General features: G+C 37.5%; 1 protein-coding gene across 10 annotated transcripts; it reads right to left on the bottom strand.

The window, feature by feature from the left end:
* Positions 1–1,230: 1,230 nt before the first annotated feature.
* Positions 1,231–26,395, bottom strand: unc-104 (kinesin family member unc-104). 10 transcript variants are annotated; one of them, XM_034319483.2, is made up of 29 exons: positions 26,110–26,395; positions 17,016–17,196; positions 16,249–16,331; positions 16,106–16,184; positions 15,469–15,814; positions 15,149–15,404; positions 14,620–14,777; positions 14,184–14,323; positions 13,769–13,807; positions 10,965–11,099; positions 10,389–10,835; positions 10,093–10,295; positions 9,910–10,027; positions 9,075–9,247; positions 8,318–8,496; positions 7,837–7,974; positions 6,486–6,623; positions 6,284–6,402; positions 5,777–6,146; positions 5,609–5,699; positions 5,425–5,540; positions 4,820–5,360; positions 4,542–4,731; positions 3,989–4,236; positions 3,574–3,876; positions 2,731–3,018; positions 2,509–2,645; positions 2,216–2,317; positions 1,231–1,970 (listed from the first exon to the last, which is right to left on the bottom strand). In XM_034319483.2, the coding sequence occupies exons 2-29, from the start codon at positions 17,113–17,115 to the stop codon at positions 1,868–1,870; spliced, it is 5,340 nt and encodes a 1,779-aa protein (XP_034175374.1). In that variant the 5' UTR covers positions 17,116–17,196; positions 26,110–26,395; the 3' UTR covers positions 1,231–1,867. The 10 variants fall into 10 exon arrangements, with proteins under 10 accessions (XP_034175374.1, XP_076547866.1, XP_076547864.1 ...); XM_076691751.1 differs by having other exon boundaries at positions 2,731–2,971; positions 3,611–3,876; XM_076691749.1 differs by having other exon boundaries at positions 4,551–4,731.

Genomic DNA, 26,395 nt, shown 5'->3' with positions numbered 1-26,395 from the left:
TCCATCATTTGTTTTTGTTATTCTGCAACGCTATAAATTAAAAAATTAAAAAAATTTTTAATAAAATTAAATTCATCCCTGTAATATACATATAATATCAAATGATAGTTGTACTTTGAATCGTAGAGCAACTACTCACGCGAAAACTTGCGATCGTTGAATACAATATGCATTTGGCAATGTTAAGTAAATGCACTGACAATTCCAATTTACAATTATGAATAATCACGATATAGCCCTGAACGAAGGGGTACAATTACAATTTAAATACTACTACATCTACGAATATGTAACATAAAAGAAAATTAATAATATGTATATCAATTCAACTAACTATAGTAAATACTACAAGGTAAAAGCTATACATATATTAAAAGTAGAAAAGAAATGATCAATGTTGTTTTTCTTTTTTTTTCGTCGAATTGCTTTTGCTTCAAAGGGTTAAATGCCGAGTGCGTACAACTTATTAGATTACGTTTTCTCGTTCTTTTCCAATACGCGTGTCGTCATTAACAAAATAAAACTATCATATTCTACAACAGTTAGTAAGCAAAAACGGTAACAGGAACGGGGCGTACATTCGTGGGTAGGCCACCGCGTATAAAATGACCGAGAAAATAATCCGTCTCGAAACTTTTAAGGTTTCTACTATAATCTGGTATCCAGTGGGATACTTGGTATTCGTTTCTCTCAAATCTTTGGTATACATATGTATGTTAAAATCAATTAGAAAAATGATGACCCTTGAAATGAACTTTAACAAAAACTAATAAGATTAATGTTTGAATTATGGATAAAAAGGTAACCTAGAAACTTATAATAAATAATACTGCAAACTGTTCGTTTCTAAGTCGAATACTGATCTACAGTAAGAATAAAAATTCGAGTCACGAAACCAATTGCTGATTCAATAATCCTACTTTTGTCATGTATTCGAGACGTCGAACGTGTTACAGAACACGAAACAAAGGGGGCAAAGGATTATTTCGATGACGGTCGCGACTAGCAATAACACAATAAGTAAACAAATGGCTAACAATTAATTATTCAACGATTACCGTGTTTATAATTTGTTCGAAATAATCCGCGATTCTACACGCTTTTATCGGGCGTAGAATATCCCAGGCATGAACACACAGAAATTCATAATCTCCCTTCACCCCCTTGACCAAACACTATTTTCGTTCTCTCCCTCTCTTTCTTACTTCCTCACGCGCCACATCTTCTCTGTTTTTCTATTTTTTTTTTTTTTAATTTTTACGTAAGTATACCTACAGTGTGTATCTCTTGCCGTCGTTCTCTATGATCGTTTTAGGAATGTTTTATTTAGGCATAAATACGTTCCTTTTCGCCTCCACGCTTCAGAGAATCGCTTCGATCGACTAATACCGAGAAATTCGAATATACATATCGTAAGAGTGAGAATCGCGAGCTCCTGCAATAGACAGTCTCTTCAACGTTTGAACACGTTTCGCTTTATGTCGCGAAACGAACGGAGAAACTCGATGAGAGGAAGAGTTCGCGATTATTGAAAGTAATAATTTTTTTTTTTCTTTTCTTTTAAATTTCTTTCTTTTTTCGAAATACGAACGCCTCCGCGTTTAGTTTTGCATCTCTCTATTCGGTCGTCAGGCATAAAAGGGGTTGGCGGTCGCTTAAATCAAGACGTCGCGACATATTAATCGGCGGCTATCGAAATCTAGTAACCGATCAATAATACGCATTCCCGAGCCATTTAATAATCGAAGACTACCGAAAATCGAAAGCTACAAAGTTCATGGGACTCGAAGGCCGAGTGCGACCAGCATAGCATTTTCTCGGAGGCTTTCGTAATTACGCTTGTTACCTCGGCCAACGTGTCGACCACTCACTTATTTTGATTCGACTGTTGATCTATCGGTGGAGCTAGACCAACGGGCGATGCGTTAATCAGGTTCGTTGCTGTCGGTCCTTTGCGCGCTAATTTTGACCTGGAAACAATCCTCGATTATGTACACTGACAATGAGTTGCATTGAACTTGTCGCAGTGAAGTTGGCTACAAATTCACTAACACAATCACGCCGCAGCTTCGGTGAACCGATCTCTCCATTGGCTCACCGATGCGGCGTGAATGTGTTAGTGAATTTGTAGCCAACTTCACTGCGACAAGTTCAATGCAACTCATGTACATTACTCGTTTAGGTCACAGTGGTACGACCAGTTGAAATTACATACCTGATTTGACCAGCGAGTAAAGGATTAATAGCGTATAACCAGTCGTAAACTTCTTTATCCCCTAAAGTTTGCAGCAAATACCCTCGGTGTTTTGTAACAACACTGAAAATAAAATGATCATTGACGATAAGATTCTATACAAAGATGTTTCATAACGTTTGGGATCCAAGCGAGTCTTCCGTGTTATGAAATATCCTGTAAATATCAACCTCTCACAAGCGCGTATCTACACTTCTGCTTGATGGTACTCTGAAATATTATGAAGCATATGTTTTTCAAATTCAATAATTTACCTGAAAGTATTCGGTACTTTCACCATAGCTAATTGATCTTCAGAATATTCAACTTGAGCAGTAGCTAAATTGATAAGAGCCCTTTCCACTGGATCCTTTTCTTCCCGAAAGATTAAAACATACGGTCGTCGTACAGCCTAACAAGCAATTTAATAAAAATATATAACAACTGATAGTATGATAATTGAATAAATGTAATTCAATTAAAATTTATACACGTACCACCCAACGTTTCTTCCAACCATTAGTCTTGTGCTCGAGAACATTTAGATAACCTTTTCTAGCGATAACTGGACTGATGCGAATCTCTTCAACTTCCGGTACATAAAGCACCAAATTCTCCTTAGACGGGGAAGAGGAACCTAATGGTGCCGGGGCTACGGTACACGTTTGGTTTGCTGATTCGCTTGCCAATATACTCTCTTGCAATTCCTGCAGTCTAGCCCTCTCCGGTGAACTCAACCTAAGGATGCACGACTTAGATCTGCTCCATACTATTATACCAGCAGCCTGCAAGTAACACTCCAGCATCAACCTGATCGTGTGTCCAATCGTGCTGGCGGTTGTCTTTCACTGCGAATTGTCTATTAATTCTCAAAATAGACATGAAGCGCAGTAGTTGTTAGGAAGCTGATTGCGCTAGAAGCGCGACTCTTTATTCAGCGAAGCTGCTCAACAGTTTGCGTGACAAATTTCAATTTTTTAAAAGCAAACGTTAATTGAAGTTCAATTTCTTTTTCTATCAAGATTATATTGCGAGCTACATAAAAAAGTTGTATCGATTTTGATATCTTTTGAAACCGTGAGGTATTTCGACCTTCAAATTGAATCGAATCCTCGCTGTCTTCACTCGTCATTGATAAGATTTTTTTTTGTTTTTTTCCATACTTAGACAATTTTATGTAATTTTAAGAAGATCGCATAATATGAATGAAGAAAGGGAGTATATCGTTTTCCTTTGAATCTCGAAAACAATATCTATTTTTGCCACGAAGGTAAACATGATGCGACGAAGCGTGGACAACCGCTACTAGCAGGAGCACTCAGGCATGCGGGGAGGGTTACCTGCTCTAAGTAATCACTAGCTCTCTCGTATACTGACTCTTGGGACGAGGACGATATCACCGAAGACATCATGGATGTTGTCATATCAGCCATAGTGTCTTCTCCGGGTGAAACGTCGGAAAGTAGTATGGGTTCTTTATTTGGAATCCGACCTTGAATTAATTTTATGTATTTTGTGGACAATTCTCTTTCTCTCTCGGTCATCTCCCAAGGTTCGTAGACATCTTTACTCGTTGAACGTTTCAATTTGACTGGACTAGCGTGCGGTTCGTTTGTAGCTTTCGCCATCATATTGCAAACTTCCTATATCGGGGGGAAGAAAAAATAAATAATAGCATCGATGAAAAGCATAAAGAGTTATTATTACGTTCATTGTTGATATTTCATTGATATCTGTTTGAAAGAGTCTCGCTACCTTTTCACTCTTTGTGAAATCGTGTGATATTTTATTGCAGAATGAAACCTTATCGATACCAAGTTTCTCTCTTAACAATAACGTGTGTCTAACCCTCTCTACTTCTTCTAATCTCGTCAATTTCTCCAATTCCCATTGGTGATCGAATATTAAACTATCTCCTCTTGGTCTCCATCCATGGAGGTTTTCTTCTCCTCTCACGTATGTAGAGCTAGTATCAAGTACACGACGTTGTCGCCTTTGAACACCTGAAAAATATTTGCGAAGGTGGGGTAGGTACCGAATGAATAAAGAGCGAATCGTCAGAAATAATGACGTATTCTGATTTAGCGAAATTCCATCGATTTTGTCTAAATACAAACTAATAAAAGCAACAAAGAAAAATTGCCAATTCATTGATATAACGATATAATAGTCATCTAAGGAATCATAAGCTGGGGCGTGTTACTTCGATGCGATGCACTTGACGAATTAACATTTATGCGACTATTATATCGATGGGAAGGGAAAGGAGATCGATGAGGGGGACTACGCTAAGGGTAGCAAGACAAACCTGGGCTACCTGCTTCCGAAGAACGACGCAGCACCAGCTCGTAAACGCCGCTCAGTCTGTTCGCTTCTTGATTGCGATAACTTCCGCTGAAGAGATGCTTCAGAGAACGTGGCCCTACTCTGGCGTCTCTGCCGTAAATGATCATGCTCAGATCTTTAGTGATGATTGCTGGTCTTCCACAATTCTCCAGCTAGAAAAGAAAATGATCAACGCTAAATTCTTGTCCACAGACAAATTATCGTCTACAATCGGTAATATGAAAGAATAAAGTGATGTACTTCAAGATAGGCAGATATAGTCATGAATATCTGTTCTCCGTATGCTGTCACTCTGTTGAGCAAGGCCGAATTGTGAAGAGAACTATCCCACGCAGCTTCGAATCTGAACATGCACCTATCGTCTCCAGGTACCTCTAGGTACTCCCCAGGGAACAGGCCTAACGAGAGCACCGACGAGTCGTTGTCTTCCTCTTCCGGTTCTGGTGTATTTCTGATACGCCCAACAACCAATTCTCTTACGTCCTTCCATCGTAATTCAGACGCTGGTTCATGAACGATGGTGATTCGAATGCGACGCTGAATTCCTTGATGCAATAGGAAGAGTCCACGGCAAGGTAGATCGTCGCTGTGGTCGACCACGGATGGTACATATTCGCCGTTAGGTGCTAGCTCACAAATTTCGAACCATACTAACACATCGTACTTGGCGTGTACATGAGATGTGCTTGGTGATGGTAAAACGCTTCCGAATTTTGGTGAACGTACGGGTTGGCTGATTGGTATCGATGGTGGAAGCATCCTCTTTGGTGGCTGCCGTACGCTAGTAAATAAATATGTTTTTGTTACGTAAAATATGAGATAAACAGGTTTGATTTAATTCTTACTATTCCAGTTTGGCGTCCTTGTGCAGAGGATGCTGCTGGTAGTGGCCAAATACCTCGAATACTATGGGTTGAGTTTTCAGATACTCCAAGAATGATTTTGTCACAGTAACAGTAATCTAAATGAGCAGTATTTAATTAGAACTTGATACAATCAATCAGTTTCTAATGTAAATGATTAGATTACATTTTGCACATGATAAAATCCAGGTGGATTTCCTTTTCCTGTGTTCTTCACTGGCTCCGTTGAAAACGCTTCATCGTGTCGATGCAAGAAACTATGATCAACAATATAATTGTTATGAATCTTTGAATAATTCCAATTCCATTTAATACATTATACATTTAAACGTACTTAAATTGGCAGAAGATGTCGGCATATTCTGTGGAAATACCCATTGCTTGCAGTACAGTCACCCTAAACGTGAATTCAGAACCAAGTAACAGATGATCCGGTAGTTCCTCTTCCTTCATGTCGCTAGAAACTGAACTATCGCCCCTGCCACTGTCAGCATCGCAGATATCGTCATCTTCCTTCGTGTCTTTCTGTTCATTATGACCCTCTACGACGCGTTCTTCGTTTAAAAGTATTTGCCGATTCTTCTCCAGGGTCTGAGTCAACAATGTGTTACGTTTGTTCTGTTTCTGGCTACCGAACAGGTCGTCCTCGAAGGAAATTCTAGCCGATTGTCTGACGCCACTCGAGTATTCGCTGTTTTCCTCTTCTGGAACATGGGTTCGTTACGAAAGATCCTACGCCAGAATATCTTCCAACGATTTTAGAAGATACAAGGAAGTAGGTTTTAGGTTTAGGATTAAATATGTTCAAGTAGAAAGAGATATAGAGACACTGATTACGTACCAACCACGGCTTGGACGGCTACACGCAAGTAGCCTTTCACGTCTCCCTTCTCGTTGACTATCGCTACTTTGTGAATCAATGGTACCGGGTACATAAGATTGCTGAGGTACACGAAGGATCTGTGACAATAAAAAAATTCTTCATTTGGTACTGCTATGTATTTTGTAACTCTATTACTTCAATATTACTGTATTTTATTTACCTGCCAACCATTCGGAACCATGGAAAACGATCATAGAATGGGTCACCGCCAGTAATGGATTCTATATTGAAATCCGGAGACGTAGGTGAAAGTTCAGCCTCGTTATGGTACATTTCTCTCATCAGTTCAAGTCTTTGTCTGCACACAAAAACAAAGTCATACAATCTATATATCATTCGGTTCAATGTTTGATTCGTTGATAAAGGACATAGTCGAACATTGTCAGAAAGCACAGTGAAGGACACTCCATACATTAACATTCAAGTTTTTGAAACATTGTGTGCGTTGTATACGTTCGCATGTATGTATTTATAGAAATCTTATGATATTATTTTGTAAATATTCAAATAAAGGGACACGCATGATATCTTTCATATATTTTTAAATCATGTAATAGAGACCATTGCAACTGCAATTGAAACACAATACATTAATACCTATTGTCCCTGTATTTTCATCTGAACATAAAAGCTGTTGTATAGTGTTCAGCGGATAAGCTATCGAGGTACGTGTTTAAACGTGAACTGTCTACGTGATTTCTCTTCAATTTGTTGAAATTATTATTGTGCAATTAATAATGCACGATGAAAGAGTGTGGAGAGTATCAGTCGCGAGGAGCGCACGTGTTCACCGAGACACTATTGAAACGTGTACAGAAGATGAACCCTGCAAGGATATCAACAATTCTTCAAAATTCAATATTTTAATCCTTTCAGTACGACAAAACTCGATTTTTATACATAATCATTTCTCATACCAAGTTTGTCATTACAATCACTGAAAGGGTTAAAAATAAATTTTGATTTATTCAACTATACAAGAAGAGTACCAAAATCTGTCGTCGACATATCTAATCATTAACTACGGTACAAATTCGAGCAGTCTGAAGAGCACAAAGTATTTCTAAAGGTACGAGTACGCAAGAGGAAGTATCATTTTAATTTTTATCTTAATTTAACACATTACAGTCCAATTGTTATTAATAAAACTAAATAAAGTTAAACAAATCTTCTTATGTAAGGACTGTAATATATTAATTAGAAAATAAAGAAAAAGAAAAGAGAATAAGAAGGATTAAATGTTCTGATGAATGCAATAAACACGCCCGGTCATGCAGAGTCCTTCGGTGGACGTATTCATTGAATCTTCAGCACAATCACAAAGCAGAGACAGAGGATTTATTTGAAAAGACATTTGTACCTCGTACGAGAGACAGTGTACTAAAGATAGCGATAAATGGTGATAGACGAAATCAAGACCGGCATTTGGCGCAATCCGTATAAAGATTGAGGATGGGCGCGGAAGCGTGTGACGATAAAGAGGAAAGAGTGTCACGCGTTCGAGCACCAACCTCGAAGGCAAAAGATTTGCGAGCGAGAACTTCGGATTAGAGTAGGCCGTTAGACATTGGAAAATATCCTCTTTGGCCTCCGGAGTGCTGGGGCTCGAGTCCTCGTTGTACACGTGTCGCATCAGCTCCAAGCGCTGTCTACAAGTCAACACGTATTACTTGCGTGAGTGTTCCCCGTGCGATTTTGTCCAAGCACGTATCTGATTCAAGCGATGGATTACGATTCAATTTTCTATCATTTTATCATCATTATTATTCTAGTAACTCGTTGAAAAATGCTTAGACGCTTTAAGCGATTTATTCATCTGTATCAAGGTAAGCTTCCTTATTAATTGAGGAAAGGTGTTGAAATTCTATCGTATTTATCGTAACAATCATTTTTCTTTAAATACAATTCACTTGACTCACCTCTCTATACGTAATAAAAATGAAACAGTAATGTAAACATGTATTTGCATGAAGCAAAGTACTGATAACAAACCTTAGTTTATCGAGTGTCCAGTAGTGTGTTGCACCGTTCTTCGTGTCTTGTACTTCTACAGCGACTATTGTACGCGGGAACGGTCGTTCCTCTTCTTCGTCTTCATCTACAGCTGGCAAGAGATCCGGGGGAAGCGGCGAATAAAGCGTATCCGTGAGCAAAGTAAACTGGAATTGCACCTATAAGGAATATTCATATAATATGTCAATTAATTCATTTAAAAAGGCTTCATTCTATTTTATTTTCTCTCTTTTTTAATTTAAATGAATGTAAATATTAATAAACAAAATTTAAAAATAAATAAAAGGAAAAGTGAAGTATGAACTGAAAAAAAGAACAATGATAAAATATGCAAATTATCTTGAGACGCAAAATAATGAAGAAGTTGAAATTTCATTAACTTAATACAAGGAAGACACAGTAATATATTTATATGATTCATAGAACATCAAAAAGGGGGTACGAAAAAGTGCTCCGAACAATTATCATGGAAAAAATATTAAAAATCCAAGTTTTGACAAAATTTCTCTGCAAGCATTACAAACAACTTTGAAGATTAATTTTCAATATATGTACTTGGTGATTTCGTATTAAGCACACGTTCGCGATGAATGGAATGAATGTTAAAATATACAAGATGTTGAAAAAATGTTTTTAAACAGGCTGCAAGTGTAATGGACCATGTAGATGCGAATGACTCGTGAATAAATGAGAGTCGTTTCCAGTTAGTTCATTGGAAAATGAACCACGAGTGTACCTTCTTTTTGAGTTCGACAGAAATAGCGTTAGCTTCTTTGAGGAATATAGCGTTGCCCCAGAGATCATCCCGAAGGCTTGTGAATTGATGATATTTCCATTTGCGGAAGGCCCAAGCGGCCAGCTGGAACTCTCTCTCGGTCCAGTTGCTCTCTGCGTCAAACAAGGGGTTGACTGAAATGCAAGCAATTACCAGGAAAAACAGTCAGAGAAGCCAAGCATTTCATGGATAACGGGTTCTCTTTCGTTAAAAGGACCCACCGTCACGATCAGATGATGCATCATCGTTCATCGTTGCCTAAAGGAACATACAATTCGAAATCTCAAACGTGGAACGAAGCGAAGAAGACAGAGAATGGGTTAAACGTCAGAATCGGATTGTTTACATGCGTGCATCGCAGTTAATTGATAGATAAAAAATTGCAGAATGTACATTCAAAGAATGATCATCGGTGTTTCGTTACGTACCATCATCATCTGATCATCTCGTACAGATCCGTACGAATGGTTGAATTTGTAATGGAACGTTAGGATGATGATCGGTGTTCCTCTACATTTCTTGGTGCGTATATATATCATTTACAACCATTACAAATTCGATACTTTTAACGAAGGAAATAGTACGATCGGAACACGATCGTTGCTTAATCGTGCACAGAGTTATGTAAAACTGTTTCAATCGAAAATGAATAAATATTTGATCTTCTTTAGTACCTATTACTGTTTTAGAAGTAATCAGAAGCGTTTGCACAACTCTGCTTGTATGAATTTTAATAATTACAATATATAAAATATCAGACATACAGAGTAGAGGATCATTCAATATATCAACTCACCAAAGATGTCTTCTTCGATGTTATTGAAGTCCTCAGGTGTGTAACTGCTGTACATTGACATTGTCATGCTTTGCTCTTCAACTTGTCTCTGGAGAGCGTCTATTCGGGCCTCGTAGCTCTGTGATGTAACGATTAATCAAATAGAAATCCTACGATTAAATAACTAAGTTATCAAATACTTACCTTTCTCTGTTCTTCGAACAACTGATCCGCTTCTTCCTTCTCTTTACGGAACTGTTCTTCAAGAACCAACAATCGTTTCTCCATTTCAGCCTTTAGATCTATCCCCTGTTTCTCCAGCAACTCAATCTGGGCGAAATTCCAGTCGACTGTTTCTCCATTTCCGGGTGTCTCAGCGGGAGATCCTTTTTCTCTTCGTTCTCGTACTATGGGACAAAACGGTATTTTATGCTTTTCTTCGTTCTCTAGCATCGTGAACTTTTAATTATAAAAATATCATAAACAATTTTACTATTCACCTTGATCCGGATGATTGAATCTGAATACATGATTCTTTCCCAAGATAACACGGGAACCAGTTTTCAGAACTATCGGTTCGGTCACCTCGCGTCCATTAACGTAGATCAAAGCACTTTTCTTTGGAATTAAGGTAATGATACCTTCGTGGTTCTCGAATACACAGTGTTCGCTCAGTATATACGGGCCGCATAGTTGAATGTCTTGAGGTATGTTTGCTTCAGCGCTACCGATACGCGTGAAGCCGTCTTTGATATAGTAAATTAGGCATTCCGACATGAGGGGATCCTCGTTCAAGTTCACCAAGTGAGGGGTCTTCTTCGGTGAAAATACACCAACAGTGACACCATCCTCTTTCACGGCAACACCCATCTCTGCGAACACTGCCTCGCGTTGAAGACGAATCAACTCTGTTCTCTTCAGTTTCTCTTCCCAAGTTTCGTTCAACTCTAAAATTACAATTACAAATTCCTTTAATTTATACCATTCAATTTGTCGCTGATTCTGAGTACGACAGACAAAGTGTCAACTTATTGACTACTATATTTAATTATTTATCAGAAAATAGAACATTTTACCGGCTATCAATTTTTCTGAAGCCTGCAATTGATCCACCGCTTCCTCAGCGATTGTCGACGTTGTATGAGACGGGATCCTGGATCTACTTTCCTTCACATCGTCCTCGCGTTTGTTTGCTCTGACGATCTCGTCTCCTGTGGAACAGAAGGTATCAGTTAAAACGATAGAACGGTGGAATAAGAGATTCGTAATGATCAATCAGCCAGGATTGTAACACGCGTCTCGGAAACATCAAAAGCCATAACTAAAGCAGTGGCAGTAAGTGAAAGAGAAACAATTTTTTTTCTCATCAATGATTCTCATCCAGAGAACCACAATGTTGTATTTTGCGCTTTCTTTTTATTTCAGAGTAATTCTGTTATTTCATTGCACAGCAATCGTGTTATTTATTTTTAACGGTATCATAACGATGTCGAGCAGATTCTCATTAAAAATTTCTAATCGACGGTGCTCGTGTCGAACAATCGATTTATCCAGTGCCATGCAATATTTTCAGGCTAATATCGGAAACAATGTGATGGGTCTAAGTGGATAATAAGCGAGGCAAACAACACGTGTTTACTGGAAGAGGAATTTCGACACAACGTTAGTACTATAAAGCCTGAAATTAATTATACGTATCTGTATCGTTAATTAATATGATTCCCGGGATGTTCAAATTCTCTCTAAATGATAAATTTCATTCTTGATCGGATACTGGAAAAGTCTGAGTCATTTTTATTTTATTTTTGGTAATTACATATTTAGGTTACGGACAGTAACTCCGATTTCGATGATTTTTGAATATGTTGTAGAAATCAACATTTTGAACAACTTTTTCCTATACATATAACCGCCGTTCGGCGTTAGTTTTCGAGATATTTTCGAAAAACTGTCGAAACTAATACATTGAATTCTGCCTGTTCGTGTGCGTCCGTGTACACTGAGTCCCATCGAAGTTGGCTACACATTCACACCGCGTCGTCGGCACCTCGCCGATCGGCTCACCGATGCGGCGTGAATGTGTTAGTGCGCTAACTTCACTGCGACAACTTCGATGGAACTCACAAGGGAACATCGGGGACTGATACACTTCGATTTTTATGAAACTTTGCATAAATATTTATTAGACCTGTTTATGAAGATAACTGTAATTCGTCGGTGCCCGTTTTTCACTTTGAGGGAGATATCAACCCTTTTATCCAAACCGCCCTTTCTATATACGTGCTTATAAATCGTAAACAACAAAAGATATCAAAAAATAGTTGAAATAAAAGTTATACCGTTTCTTGAGGTCTATAAAGCTGCGTGTAAGTTTTTTTTTAAAATCATCCTTTTTGCAAAATTGAATTCCCCCTCCCCCTCCGTTTTGAAAAATTTTACGCAGTTTTATAGACCTCAAGAAACGGTATAACTTTTATTTCAACTATTTTTTGATATCTTTTGTTGTTTACGATTTATAAGCACGTATATAGAAAGGGCGGTTCGGATAAAAGGGTTGATATCTCCCTCAAAGTGAAAAACGGGCACCGACGAATTACAGTTATTTTCATAAACAGGTCTAATAAATATTTATGCAAAGTTTCATCAAAATCGGAGTGTATCAGTCCCCGATGTTCCCTTGTCAGTGTACTTCTTACGCGTCAGTGTGCGATCGCCGCTTTTCTATTGTTTTTGCAGGCAGCAGCACGGTGACCGACACCAATTATATATTCATATATAACAGGTGGGCTTAAAAATTAAATTTAACTAATTTTCATGATTTTGAATCTCAGTATGTGTGTGTCTCAGTCGCCTAACGGCGACCAGAATATCACTTTACCCTAACCTAACTTAATTCACTGATTAGGTAGAGTAGATTGGGTTAGGTTAGGCTATATTAAATTCCCAGCTGCCATCATAGCTACGATACATTGAAATCATGAATGCAGAAGTACACAAGGTATATATTGGTTATCGGTCGCAGTGCTGTTGCCTGCAGAAACAGTAGAAAAGCGGCAATCCCATACTAATGCGTACGTTCTCACGGACGCACATGGATTGCCAGAATTCAATGTGTTAGTTACGACAGTTTTTCGAAAATATCTCGAAAACTAAGGCCGAGCGGCGGTTATATGTATAGGAAAAAGTTGTTCAAAATGTTGATTTCTACAACATATTCAAAAATCATCGAAATCGGAATTACCGTCCGTAATCTAAATAATTACCTTATTTTTTTTTTTAAGTCACGATCAAGGACGAGATTTTTCTGATTTATCTACTGCAATAAAAGACAACTGGTAATACTATAAATTACAAGGTATAAATGCTATATGTTCGCTTTGTTGATGAAAATGATAGTCTTCAGGAATTTCCATCAGATTCGTTGATGTTTATTTTTGAAATTTTCAAGAGAAATCATGTGTCGTTTAACTGGAAACATGGCGTTCAACGCTAAAAGCCGCTAATAATGGCGTCCTACGAGAGACAGAGAACAACGATAATTATCAGGCGCTGATTGTTACCACATGGGCTGATTAGGTGTGTTTAAAAATGAAACAACAGAATGGCGAGTCGCGAAGCAAACGCATATATATATATATATATATATGTATATATAAAGAACTTTTGTCGCGAACAATCGACAAAAACACAGAGAAAAATAGAAACAGAGCAGGAAATAGAAAAAAAAAAAATTAAAGAAGGAAAGATATATGACACGCATTATGCACTTGGCCGTGAATCAAGCGGACGTTCAAATAAACAGGCGCAAAAAGAGTGATCGATTGCCTGGCTTTGGTATTAGACTTTCCACTATGCGTGGATCGTCGGTGATTTTACTTACTAGATTCTTTCTTTTCATATGTGACTTTACCATCTGGCCCTACGTCAAGCACAGGGGAAACAAAGAAAAAAAAATGTACTATGTAAATGGTGGCTTGCCTATTGAGCGCTACTTTTGTCCTTTTTCTTTTTTTTTTAAATATAATATTAGAAACAACAGTTTGCACAAGGATTTTTATTTCTTCTTCTTCCAAGTAGGTAGATTTGTTAATAATTTTATTAAGGAAATTCTTGATAAAATTTAATTCAATGTATTTCTTGCTTTCTTCTTTGAATAACTCTACTATAACAATTAGAAATAAAATAGAATTGAGTATTTCTAATTTTTATCGAAGGAACTTCCATACCAATAAAAAAAGAGTAGAGCTTCTTTCTCTGAAATTTAATTAATAATACATAGAAAAATATTTACTCACCTTCTTGTACATCAATACCCTCTTGTTTCAGTAGCTCCCGTAATTTCTGAATTTCTTCCTTGAGCTCTCGAATAAGCTTCGCGTTTGCATCCTCGTTGACAACAGCTTTGCAAACTATCTGCTTCGCTCTGTCGGCGTATCTGTAGCGAAGAATTAAAAAAAAGTAGAAGCACAAACTTTATTTAGAGTCCTTTGTTTTTCTATTTGTCAGGGAAGTTACTCTTTCATCGCGCACAAACTTCGATCTAGACTGTATTTGAAATAAGAGATAAGCAAAGGAAGAAAGTTCATTTATAATTCATGAAAAGCTCGCTGCTTCCTGGAAGTTTGAATTATGAAGAAACAACAATTTCATCCGACTTGGATGGATATAAGTTTCTGAAAAATTCGGGTGAAAACAGAGAAATGAAATGAGATACGTGACGTGTAAGTATACCGTAGAGTGGAGAGAGTTTCGTCGTAATTGATGTCTGCAGGACTCACTGCCGCGATCATCGCTGTTTTAGAATTCCCTCCAAGGTTCTCTCGCAACAGCCATGTCAGTACGGAATCTCTGTAGGGGATGAAGTCGGCCTTTTTCTTCTTTTTAGTGGCCTAAGGGAATAAACATTAGCAAATATCATTCGATTGTCTTTGAATTCCTAAATATTACACATTTATCGCTATTTATTGCTATCAAACTTAAGTATTCAACAGTGTTGAAAACAAGAAACTAAAGAAATAAATTAAAGGATCATGAGCTCACCGCCTAAAAGTCCATGGGAAAATGGCAGCAAAATTGACAAAAGACACGTATTACGATATAACATAAAGTTTAGACAATATCTGGGCAACTTTTGAAAGGGTTAAAATTTCTTAAGCTAATAACAAAAGCAAGTTTTAATTTAATTATTATGAACAGTACACGATACACTGAATCTATATTTATTTTCTGTACACCTTTCATAGATAATAAATATACTCACAATTTCAGCCAGGGCACTGATGACCTTTCCAAGTGTTGTCAAACTTTTATTGATGTTAGCACCTTCTTTCAACCTGGTACCCTTTGCCCCAGTGGAGTCAGCTCTTTCAGAGCCAGCCAAATCGACCAGTGAAATTTTGCTGACTTTCTCGGTCACTAACCCGGTAGCTGAGTCTTGCTTTTGTTGTGTGAAAAATATCGTAAACACCGCGTGAGATCTACTCGATGTCTCGTTCATGTTCGTGGCTGCCACCGTTCTGAAATAAAAATAAGCAAACGTAAATGTTTCGTTTCATTAGTAGAGTAAAATTCTTCTTGTACCTCGCTTTGTTGCCTTCGTCGATGAGATCGTGGATGTCCTGGTAAGACATCACTGCTAGTTTCGACAAATCCTCGACGTACGGTCCAAGTAGAGGATGCTCTCGTACTCGAAGATTACCTTTGTTCTTAGGATTCAAAAGATCTCGCACCCTTTCGCAGTATATCTCCATGTAACTGACTTCCACCGAATATTTCAGGCACTCGTTTGAATTGCGACTGATTTTTCTAAAGAGGTCCTTGCAAATTTGAGGTATTATACCCTCTTGACCTTCTTCTTGTTTGCCCATCATTGTGTAAGATTTACCAGCACCAGTTTGTCCGTATGCAAATATGCATACATTGTACCCTGAATGCAAAATAAGGTTACAGCTTTCAACCTGATCGAACGTTTATTTGAAAGGAAAAGTAACGTAACGTGGATATGCAAGATTATCGGATATGTGTCGAGAATGTTTGAGAATTTGAACGGCCAATTCCTATCTGAACGGTATGCGAACAGGCGTATGGATTCCTAGATGTAACATTCCTTGGTATATGAGAATCTGAATGCTCAAGTGTCTCAAGTATTTGAGAAATTGCGGCATCAAAGTCTAAATATGCTTTGAATCTTCCATTTCGCGTGGGAAAGTAGGCTCACCTTCGAAAGCGTGTTCCAACATCTCTTCACCGATATCCTTGTAGACCATCAATTGTGAAGAATAATTTATATCGTTTGGCTATAACAGAAAAATGTAATCAAATTCTTGAAATGTATTCTTTGAATGAATTATAGTTACTCACGTCCATGGAAAAATAAGAATAATCGTAGTTGAAGCTTTTGATCGCATCTTTGGTACCCGGTGGTGCTTTGGGATTCAATATCGCTGTAACAAAAAAAAAGGGAAAGAAAGTCAGTAATAATCTGAACTTTTCCTATATATCTTTATTTTGAATAAACAAGACAAAGTTTTCTGATAGAAAGTTCTTTTTAAATTCAAAGCCCTTTTCTTCCTGTGTATAAAAAGTGTGATTGGCAAATAAATAAGTAGATCAATGCCACGATTAAGATTAGTGCCAGAGTGCTAGCGTTGACTTTTATTCTATTTAGAAATGAAAAAAAAAAGAATTAATTTTATCGAGTTTGCCTGGTATTAAACGTTTCTTTCCATTCATTTGCATTTGATGAAAACTTAAACTTCATCCATCGCTGTAAGATTCTTATTAACACGTTGATTACCACAGTGAAAATGGGCATTTGTTACGAGACGTATTAAAATAATTAATTTTCAAATTTCAAATGTCAAGCTTTTAATTTGATACTTTACATTATTAGTATAATAACAATACTATTGAAAATAATATTTTTCTATCGTTTTCTTTTAATTATTGGAGTGCGTGTAATTTGCGATGCCGGTCACCGGTGACCCCCATGGCAGTCAACGTATTAAACTGAAAATTGTATCGACTATGAGGCGTAAAGTTTCATCGCGTATACTGAAAGAACAGAATCATCTCTCGAGCTGTGTTTACGATGAACCAGGTCAGTAAAGAAATGTAATTATACTTACAAGTGGTGCTGCCGGACATTTCGATGATGCATTGTGCCTCACGGGAGATCTCACGATTGTTGAAGGGTCGTACCCTCACCGCCACCTTAACCGACGACATTTTTCCTTCTGTTTCTAAATTCAACGCCGGATCACGACGGCGGCGGTGCTGGTGATTCACTAATTTTTCCTCCTCGTTTCTCTGTATGAATAAAAAGGCATCGTTAGCCGAGCCAGCAAAACGGAAATGAAAGACACGAACGAATGGTCCGTTGAATACGAACCACCCGGATTTAGTTCACGGATTTATTATAATAAAACAACAGGGGATGGAAATGTTTGCGTTAAGTATATTTCATTTATTTATTTTCATTATTCTCTTTTAGGTCGAGTTGATAAGAACACGGATACGATCCTTAAGGTGATAAAATATTGAAGAATGGTGGTTTTATCAAATTTCATTATGATCGAATCTCGACGTAACAAGTTTTGCATGGACACCGCCTAAAATCGATATTCTCGACAAAAGGTTCGTCGATCGACGGATAATTATTCTTTTGGCTGCGAAACAATCGGAAAACCAGCCAATAAACATCAAGAGAATCGACACGTTAACAAAAGAAACAAGAGGATCATCGTTTCTAGTTTCTACTAAAATCCGATTGATTTTAACACTTTGAAAACTTTGTTTCCGATATGATCGAGTGAACCTTGATTTTTGTTCTTTAAAAAAGGAATGCATATTTTCATTTTTAATAAATACGTTTAACCATCGTGCTGGAAACATAAGGTTATTTAACGGAAAATGTATTTCCAGACAGGTGTATAGACAACTCGATAGCCTGTCTCGTCAATGGCTGACTCGTTTCACTGGAAACTTATCGACGTTCTCTTGATTCTTGCCTATTCAGCTATTATACATGGAAGAGTCATATTAGGTGTAAAATTAGTTCCTCAGATCCTTCGAATCCAGACGAATCGATTGATTTTCCGTAACACGAATTTTCTAGAAGTAGATTCTAATCTATGCTCAAACTTTATTTAACCCTTGAACTTATAAAACGTATGCGATCCTAGCTAACTGAAAATTGAATGTATAGTTTTATATGTACAGAATAATTTTTAAGGGAACAGAGATATGGGATACAAAATTGAATGAAAATTCGACTCTCTCCCTGGTCCGCCGTCCGATAGTTAAATTGAAAATCAAAGTGATCTATATTAAAAGAATAAATAAACAAAGATATCGTTGGAAAAAATAACGAAACGCGAGTAAATTGAAATTAGAGACTGTTCATTTTCGAACGAGTGTTTAATTAAAGTTATTTCTGTTCCCTTTAATCAACTTTTATACGAAGAAACTCTCTCATCTGAAAGGCTTTGAATGGCGCATTAAGGATGTTCCCTCGTGGCGTTCCCAGTATAAATAGATTAAGAGTTTACGTAGATTGATTACCCGTATTGTGACCCTTTCAAAGGGCCAACATCTTTAAATCAAGTCAATTTCTGAAAGGTATTTTAAAATATGGATCAAGACATTCGAGCACCGGCTCGTTCTATTTTCTTAATTTCTTTTTCAATTTATCGTTATCCCGATCGGACGCCGTGTCGAGAGGCAAACCAATAATACATTTGTTAGTTAATTGTACCTATCGCTTCCGAGGAATATCGAATTACGGAGGAAAGAATGGATGCTGAGATCAGCTTCTAGTGTTTCCTTGTTCGTATTGATTGTCGCCTTCGACAACGCGACAACTCGAACCTTCTTTATATTCCTATCAAAATATTAATATTCTATGATTCATTTAATTTTTAAACTGTATTATTTTTAAATAAATTATTCATTTATTTGTAAAGAAAGAACATAATAAAGCAGCTATGTTATGTAACTATGAAAGGTATCTCGATAGGAATCCTTCTTTTATTATCTCATGCCTTGGGTAAACGAAAGTGACATTTTAATTGAAGAAAAGACTCCTTAAGATGACGCAATACTATTCGAGGTATTAAAAATTTCATAAATTTAATCACTGTTGCGTCATTTTCAAATATAGAAGTGCAAGAATCATTAGTATCATTACCATATTTCTTAATTAGTTGACTCTCAAATTATATTATAATTATACTACTAAAATGATAATGAACTGTTGTAATATTTTTTATTATCAAATTCGAGTATTTATGATACGATACGAGTACCATTATCCTTGATACAAAAATAAAAATATTTCTATCGTTCAATCAATAGCCTCAGCCGAGAATTGTAAAAACTACAATCGACGTCTGACTACGCATTGACACGAATCACTTGAAAACTCCCCACGAGTACCGCGCGATAATCCACTCGATTTTATGAGCCGCGATTTAAATCACCATTATAACTGTAGACTGTAATTTACGAGGATTTCTTTATGAACAGCTCTGACTGCTATATATTATTTTTTATCTTTAATAACGGGTGGAAAATATAGAACGAACGGATAAGGTGCGATGCAGTGATATATAACTATACGTAATCTCTGTACAAATCGTATTAAGTTGCTCTATATGTATCTAAAAATTGACTAAGAGAATCGGCTTTCTTCATAAAGTGAAACGTAAACAATTAGCGAGCCTGTAAACACATTGCATTAATTAGATAATTTCATTAACGGAGAAAAGAAAATATTTTCATAGTTCCACTGTTTCAAACTCTTATGGGAAAAAAAAATTTTACTGAAGACACCGTAACGCAATAAACTTTATTTCGGCTAAATCGAATATCGAAAAGCGTGATGGAGAGACTCTACCGGAAGTATTGCACTGCAATTTTACGAAAACATATACCGCTGCGCGTGTACATTCTTGAGATGAACGTAAAAACATCGCCACCGTGTAATCGATAACAGCTACGGGGGAGTTCGAGTTTCACGGCAACTCCGTCAAACGAAATTTCATTTTCCGATTACTCGATTCTCGAATCTTCTTATAATTCGATCATCTATAATCGATTTGAGTACGATTGACGTTGCAACATGTTTTAGTCCAATCAGATTAACGTCGACCCCCCCATGCCAATATTATTCATTTGCAAATAGCTACTTTTTTCGACGCGATCGTTCATTGATTCATCGAAAATAAACATTGATTACCTATTGATATTTCTAATCGTCATTTGATTCGAGTACACGATCACGCACCGTGCAATATTCGCACAGTAATTCACATTCAAGCGTACGAAATGTATATAAATCGTTGTATTAATTTTTAACGTATATACGTGATGTGTAGCGTACACAAGATGTCGACGAACGTGTTGACGGGTTCGTTCGATGAAATCAACGATGACGTACATTTCAAGAAACAGTCGTTTCTTGAGTAAAAATATCACTGAAATCGTTGACTAATCGATAGAGCAGTAGATCGAGAATATCGCGAGTCAGACGGGCGTAGGTAAAGAAACATGCACGCGTTGTACCATATACGATGTGAATTTTCACGATCGATCGATCGTCGCAAAGACGTTCTCGTTTCTTACCTTTTATTCGAAGCCAAGCTAATTTCCAGCTGGCGATATTCTCTAGCTGTCAATTCAACGATGACAGTTGTCGATGGCGGACGCTTGACACTTGACAGCAGTCGTGGACTTATGAACGATGAAAAACACTAGTGATTTCTAATGACGGTTACTATGACGGTGCACAGGTTATTCTTCGATGATCCTCGACATTTTTAACGGATACGTACGCGAACATTATACTGCATTCGTTCGCGGTTAAGCGTGTACGCGCGCGCATCCACTCACACACACACACACGCACTGTACTACCAAATCACCCTACGCGAGAACGAGCCACTACGCGACACCTCCGGTCGACGGTCGGTCGTCGAGTGACGGTTGCGCTCCAAGCGCTTGCGCACTTACCCCTCGCGGAACCCATTAGCCGATGCGCGACTTACTGCGCATGCGTCATCAGTCGGTCACCTGGTAATTACAACATTCTCCCACCAACCAACCAATCAGATGTCTTTTGAGCCTTTTCGAGTTGCCCAATTTTAATTACTTCCTTTTTGCAGATTTCTTTGAATCTTGCTCCTCTTCCAGAAAAATTATCCGAATCTTAAGTTATCAAGAAGGAATAAAATTGCTTGAATTTATTTCTTCAATTGTATAGGTTACTAAAAGGAATTTCATCCTTTGAGATCACGGATACAACTGCGTCCTTGCTTTTCTTACATTCGTCACGCAATTAAAGCATGAGTCATGGTTATAGAAATTTAATCTATTGCTTTGTAAAAGATGTAAATTGCAAGCACCCCATTTTTAAATAGAATTATCTGTTTTCTTTTTTAGACAAATCGATCTTCAATGTTATTCTAAGTATACAAGTATGTTCGAGATATTTCAGATTTTTTAAATAAGTCCTGAGCTTTATTTAAGGAAACGTTCTAGTATCTCATCACGAGTTCCAACTATTTCCACACAATTAACCCAATTCCATCCTACTCGTTCTTTTGTTCATTATATGAAAAAAATACTTTCATCCGGATTTTCAATTTTCAAATTAATTCCATTAATCAATTTATTTGTTTTCAATGAAATAAATGAAAATCATTTCCATTATTTGATGCTTCTTTTTAATATCTGATTTCTCAACCGAATGTCTGAAGTATTTTACCAATATCCGTGCCACGGTACTAAATGAAGCAATCGATTGTAGGTTCGTTCGAAATGGAATGTTTAGTTAAATATTTGTCGCCCATTTTGCAAAAGGCTGCCGTTTCGTGGCGCTGGCACAAGTTGCTATTGATTCAGCAAATTTGTTCGCCTTCGCGATGCATCTTGACTTCGCCGGTGGGGCGATATTTTTTCAGGAAAGGGTCGAGGGGTTCAACTTTCTCGTAGGCGGGGATGATTCTGCGTGTAATCGAAGATGCAGTTACGCGAAACTGCAATCTCGTCGACTCGCATAATGCGGTTTGTTAAATGGAGAGTGACGCTTTTGTCGATGCGTCCGAAGAAATTAGTCGAAGGGATCGTAAATAGAATGATGAAAACTGCTCTCACGTTGGTTACGTTTCGTCGAATCTTAACCGTTTTATGAAACTCGTTGAACTTCGCTTCGCTGACTTCCCACTCGATCGCTGATCTGTACTACTTGATCGGTATTGGCTTCGATATCGAAAGATTTCTTCAATTAAAAATAAAAGTATTTTCAAACGCACACTATTCTTCGAGGACGATGTCCATTGAATGAAATCGAGAATGCCATCGCACTCTTCTCTTGGAAATTTCTTATTTCTTCAGTTTATCGAGTAGAGGGGTCGTAAAGGGTATCCAAACGGTCCAACAGTGAACGTAAAACGTCGCAGAAAATACGAATCACCTTAGATACGATGAAAACGCTTGTGTTAAGAATAATCTGCGGGAATCCTTGATGGATGGATATTTATTATAATTCCTATTCGAACACGTGTGTAAGCGTCGACGGAATGCTTCGACAGATTATTATCAAATTAAGATGTTCTCTCGAATCCATCCGGTCAGGAGATAAAGTAACGATATTGCTTCAGTGTCAATAAAATGTTTAATCCTCGCTCGTACCGTGGCTCTTTCGAGGTTCTTACTCGAGCAAAGGTAGTCGGAACACTTTTCATAAAAGAAGCGAGGGTCAAATTATGTTACGACGGAAATAAAAGTGCAACAGTTCCAGGAAAAATACTTTTCTGACGGGGAAACAATTTCTTGACTTCTTTATTTTACGCCCATCCAATTACGGTGACATTCGTTTAATGTTATGAAAATTGATGACAATTGTTTAAAGATTTCAAAACATGTATACCCGATGCCTATTCGATATCGTTTAGTATGGTTATTCCGTTCGAGTATACGAAAGGTTTCTGTCCTATCGTTTACGACGTAGAGACCACCCCTAAGGACGTAGCAGATATAGGGGTTGGCGAGAAGAACAAAGGTCGCACACCCATCCCTCGTTAGTGGATCTGTGACGTCTCTGTTTATGCAACAGATTGTAGAAATATTAGATGTATACAAAGTTTTACCCCTCTTTTTTATTTTAACCCCGATCTAGGTAACTGGATGGATAGCCATCAAATTTTCCTGCTCCATTCCATTCTAAAATTAAGAATACAACGTTCTGAATAACGATAAAATCTTGTAGAGCGTATGAAAACTATGGTGTAAGGGGGTGAAAATGTATTTTCGCGATACGAAGATTTTTTCGTCAAATGAGTCACGCACATCAATGACGTCAGAACGTAGGTATATACTCAGTCATCAGTCTTAACCCACGCACTCATGAATTGAACATTCTGCACTTAATTTACACATCTCGTTCGTTACGTCCAATAAACAAGCAGGATTTGTCTTATCCTGAAGAATGATTTCAAGGAGAAACATGTATCTTCGAAAGGTACGTTAAATTTTCAAATAAAAGACTATCTATGTAGAAAATTTCCGAGTAAATCGACCTTCTATACCTAGAAATTATTCAACGCAATAGTAATTAGTCGGATAATTTTCTATAATTTGTTGCCACGGTAACGGCCTGCCTTGCGATCATTCATGCTAATTACCGGTTGCATCGTATTATCCGAAAAAATAGAATAATTATGAACGAGAAATGGTATCGAATTAAAGAATAAAAAGTAATAAGCCCACAGTGTCGCATTTCCCCTTTATTTCCAATGCAATTGCCCTAATTTTATCCCTCGTTTAATTCTACCACCGGGGACAGGTGTAATTATGATAAAATGATCATAAACACATCAGTCCTGATTATCACTGCGAACGTGAAGGACTCGGTTTCAAAGAATCACCGAGATACCGTGTAAGGTATGTCTTACTTTTAAGTGATTAAAGTAAAGCATCTATCAGAAGATGAAAATTCTCTTCAACCTAAATAAATTTCCATTGGAGTTTGAATTTTTCAACGAATATTGGATTATTTTAACCACTTGATCAATCCTTGGAAGACGAATAACCGAAGACTAACCCTGCAGAGTCATATTTGCAAATCGTACTGGTGACCTGCACTTAAAAATATATATGTTCGAATGATCGATCCGAAATGGCGAAGATATGCACACGGAATGGTTGTCCGATAGGAATTCGCCCTCGAAAGTGGAATACAATCGAAACCGGTAGTGCATGGTGGTATGCAGTAGAGGATCCAGAAAGGGAGGCGATGGGGGTGAATGGCCAGACTTATAAAACTCTAAGAAAATCAATTCATATTATAAAATAAATACGTTTTGTATTTGTTTCGCGCAAATTTCAAATAAAGAAAAAAAAGAATTTAGAAATATACTTTCAAATATTTCACCCCCCCCCCCCCCCCCCCCCCCCCCCCCCCCCAAGCTAGGCTTCCAGAGTTGCCTCTGGTGGTTGGTGGTTGAAAGCAATATGGCGGCCCTGTGAACAGTGTCGGTTGCGCGCGTCGATCGACATCGTGGTCCAGGGTCGTGTGCATGCCCGCTTTCTCCGTTTATGGACCAATCGCATCGCACCTAGAGGAGAAAATCAATAGGCGTAGGAGCCACCACGATGACGTCAGCCTGCAACCCGACGATCGACCGATGCGACGCGGGCGGCGCCGGCCAATTTCTACGGGGCAATCAATAAGTAAAGATATCCACGATGTCAGCAATACCACCTACGTATCCCTGATAAGATTTAATAAGAATGTCGTTGATATTTGTCACCCGGTCAAAAATCTATGCAATTTCCTTGTAAAGCGTACCCCTTTTGATGACTGTCACTTCCGGTGACGCATCAACTCGGAAGCGTACCAAGCCCTCCTCGCGTTTTCACTTATTAGACTATTAACTCTTACATTTATTAGGTATCATTATTGCAACATTCAATTTTCCATATTATTACGTATTCTATCATTCTATAGAATATCGTGATTAAATACTGTTGAATGATATTATTGAAATCAATAACCCACGTTGAAGTTAACATCCATTAATTATTGTATATGGAAGATCTTTTCAAATTACAAAATAGTAATGTAGGAATTGAACATATTCCCTATTTCGCTTTTATAACCCCTCTTGGTACGCGACAATAATTCATATTGATCTTATCCGACCTATTGAACTGAAGTTCATTTTAGACAAATTATATTTTTTTTATAACACTCGAACAGTTTTATTTTTTATATTTTTCGAGGATTTTGATTAGCAAATCAAATGGGTGTTCGTATTTAAATATTCGAAATCCAATTTCTGTTAACACGTTCTTAACGAACTTGGTTCAGCGTGAAGGTTTAATTTATGTCTGGCAATCTTTTCAGCATCAACCTTCCGTAAGATTGCACCTGTATGCTCTAATTCCGAAAAACTCAACTTGGGCCTCAGAGAGTATACATGTTACTTTTCCTATAATGATTCGCAACCTAAATGTGTTCGTATAGAAATATACGAAATATACTTTATGTTCCATCAATAAAAAATAAAAAAACAAATCTTGTGATCCAAATGCGCCTTGGATAGAATGAAAGCGCCACCTTCAACCGTAATTAACACTATCGATAGTACACTAACGTAGTGAATCATTCGAAACGTGCTACAGGCATACTATTCAATTAATTGGTTTTAGAATTGATCACAGAAAATTATACTATATCTATGCAAACATACCCGAAGAAATATCGAAAGCTATTAGACAATAAAATAATGAAATTTTGCAACTACTTTTCTCTACCATCGAACGTTCAATGTTATTTTATTCCTAGTTACTTAATATTGTTAAAAAAAAACTTGTTGCTACGATTTTCTGTGCAGTATATTCTCGAATTATCATCGTATAAAGTAAAACTAACCAAGTCAACAATGATATACCTATACATTCGTCAGAATAAAAGAACACGACGTTAAGGATTAAAAAAATGTCTATAACTGCACATACATATCTACATACTTACTGTACGCTAGAGATAACGAAGTAAATAAGGAAATTAATTTGTGGCGTAGGCAACAATCGTAATACGCGATATATTACGTACAAGTAAACCCACAACAACTACGAAGATAGTACCCTTCGGTGCGAATATAATTAAATGTGCGATTACTACGAGCGTTTAAAGTGACAAGAATGCATTTGACTCACTAGATACGTAGGCAGTGACGTGAAAACAGCTGAGGTCCTCCGGCCATACTGGTTCTGATTCCGTTACGTTCCTCGAGACACGGTGTTATACGCGTCGCGACGCGAGGCGACTTCGCTCTAACCGATCGATTACCAAAGGCGCGGATTAGACGTCTTTTTCTTCTTTCTCGGCACTCGCTCGTGCAGCTTACTAACCGTATGGCGCTGATGTCTTGGTGGATTGTCGCGATACTTCATGTGATATTTTCAATGCACTGTCGTGTCAAATGAAAACGGATCTAATCAT

The sequence above is a fragment of the Osmia lignaria genome, chromosome 13 (genome assembly GCF_051020975.1).
Source record: "Osmia lignaria lignaria isolate PbOS001 chromosome 13, iyOsmLign1, whole genome shotgun sequence".
NCBI classification, from domain to species: domain Eukaryota; kingdom Metazoa; phylum Arthropoda; class Insecta; order Hymenoptera; family Megachilidae; genus Osmia; species Osmia lignaria.
This window is presented reverse-complemented; position numbering and strand designations above follow the sequence as displayed.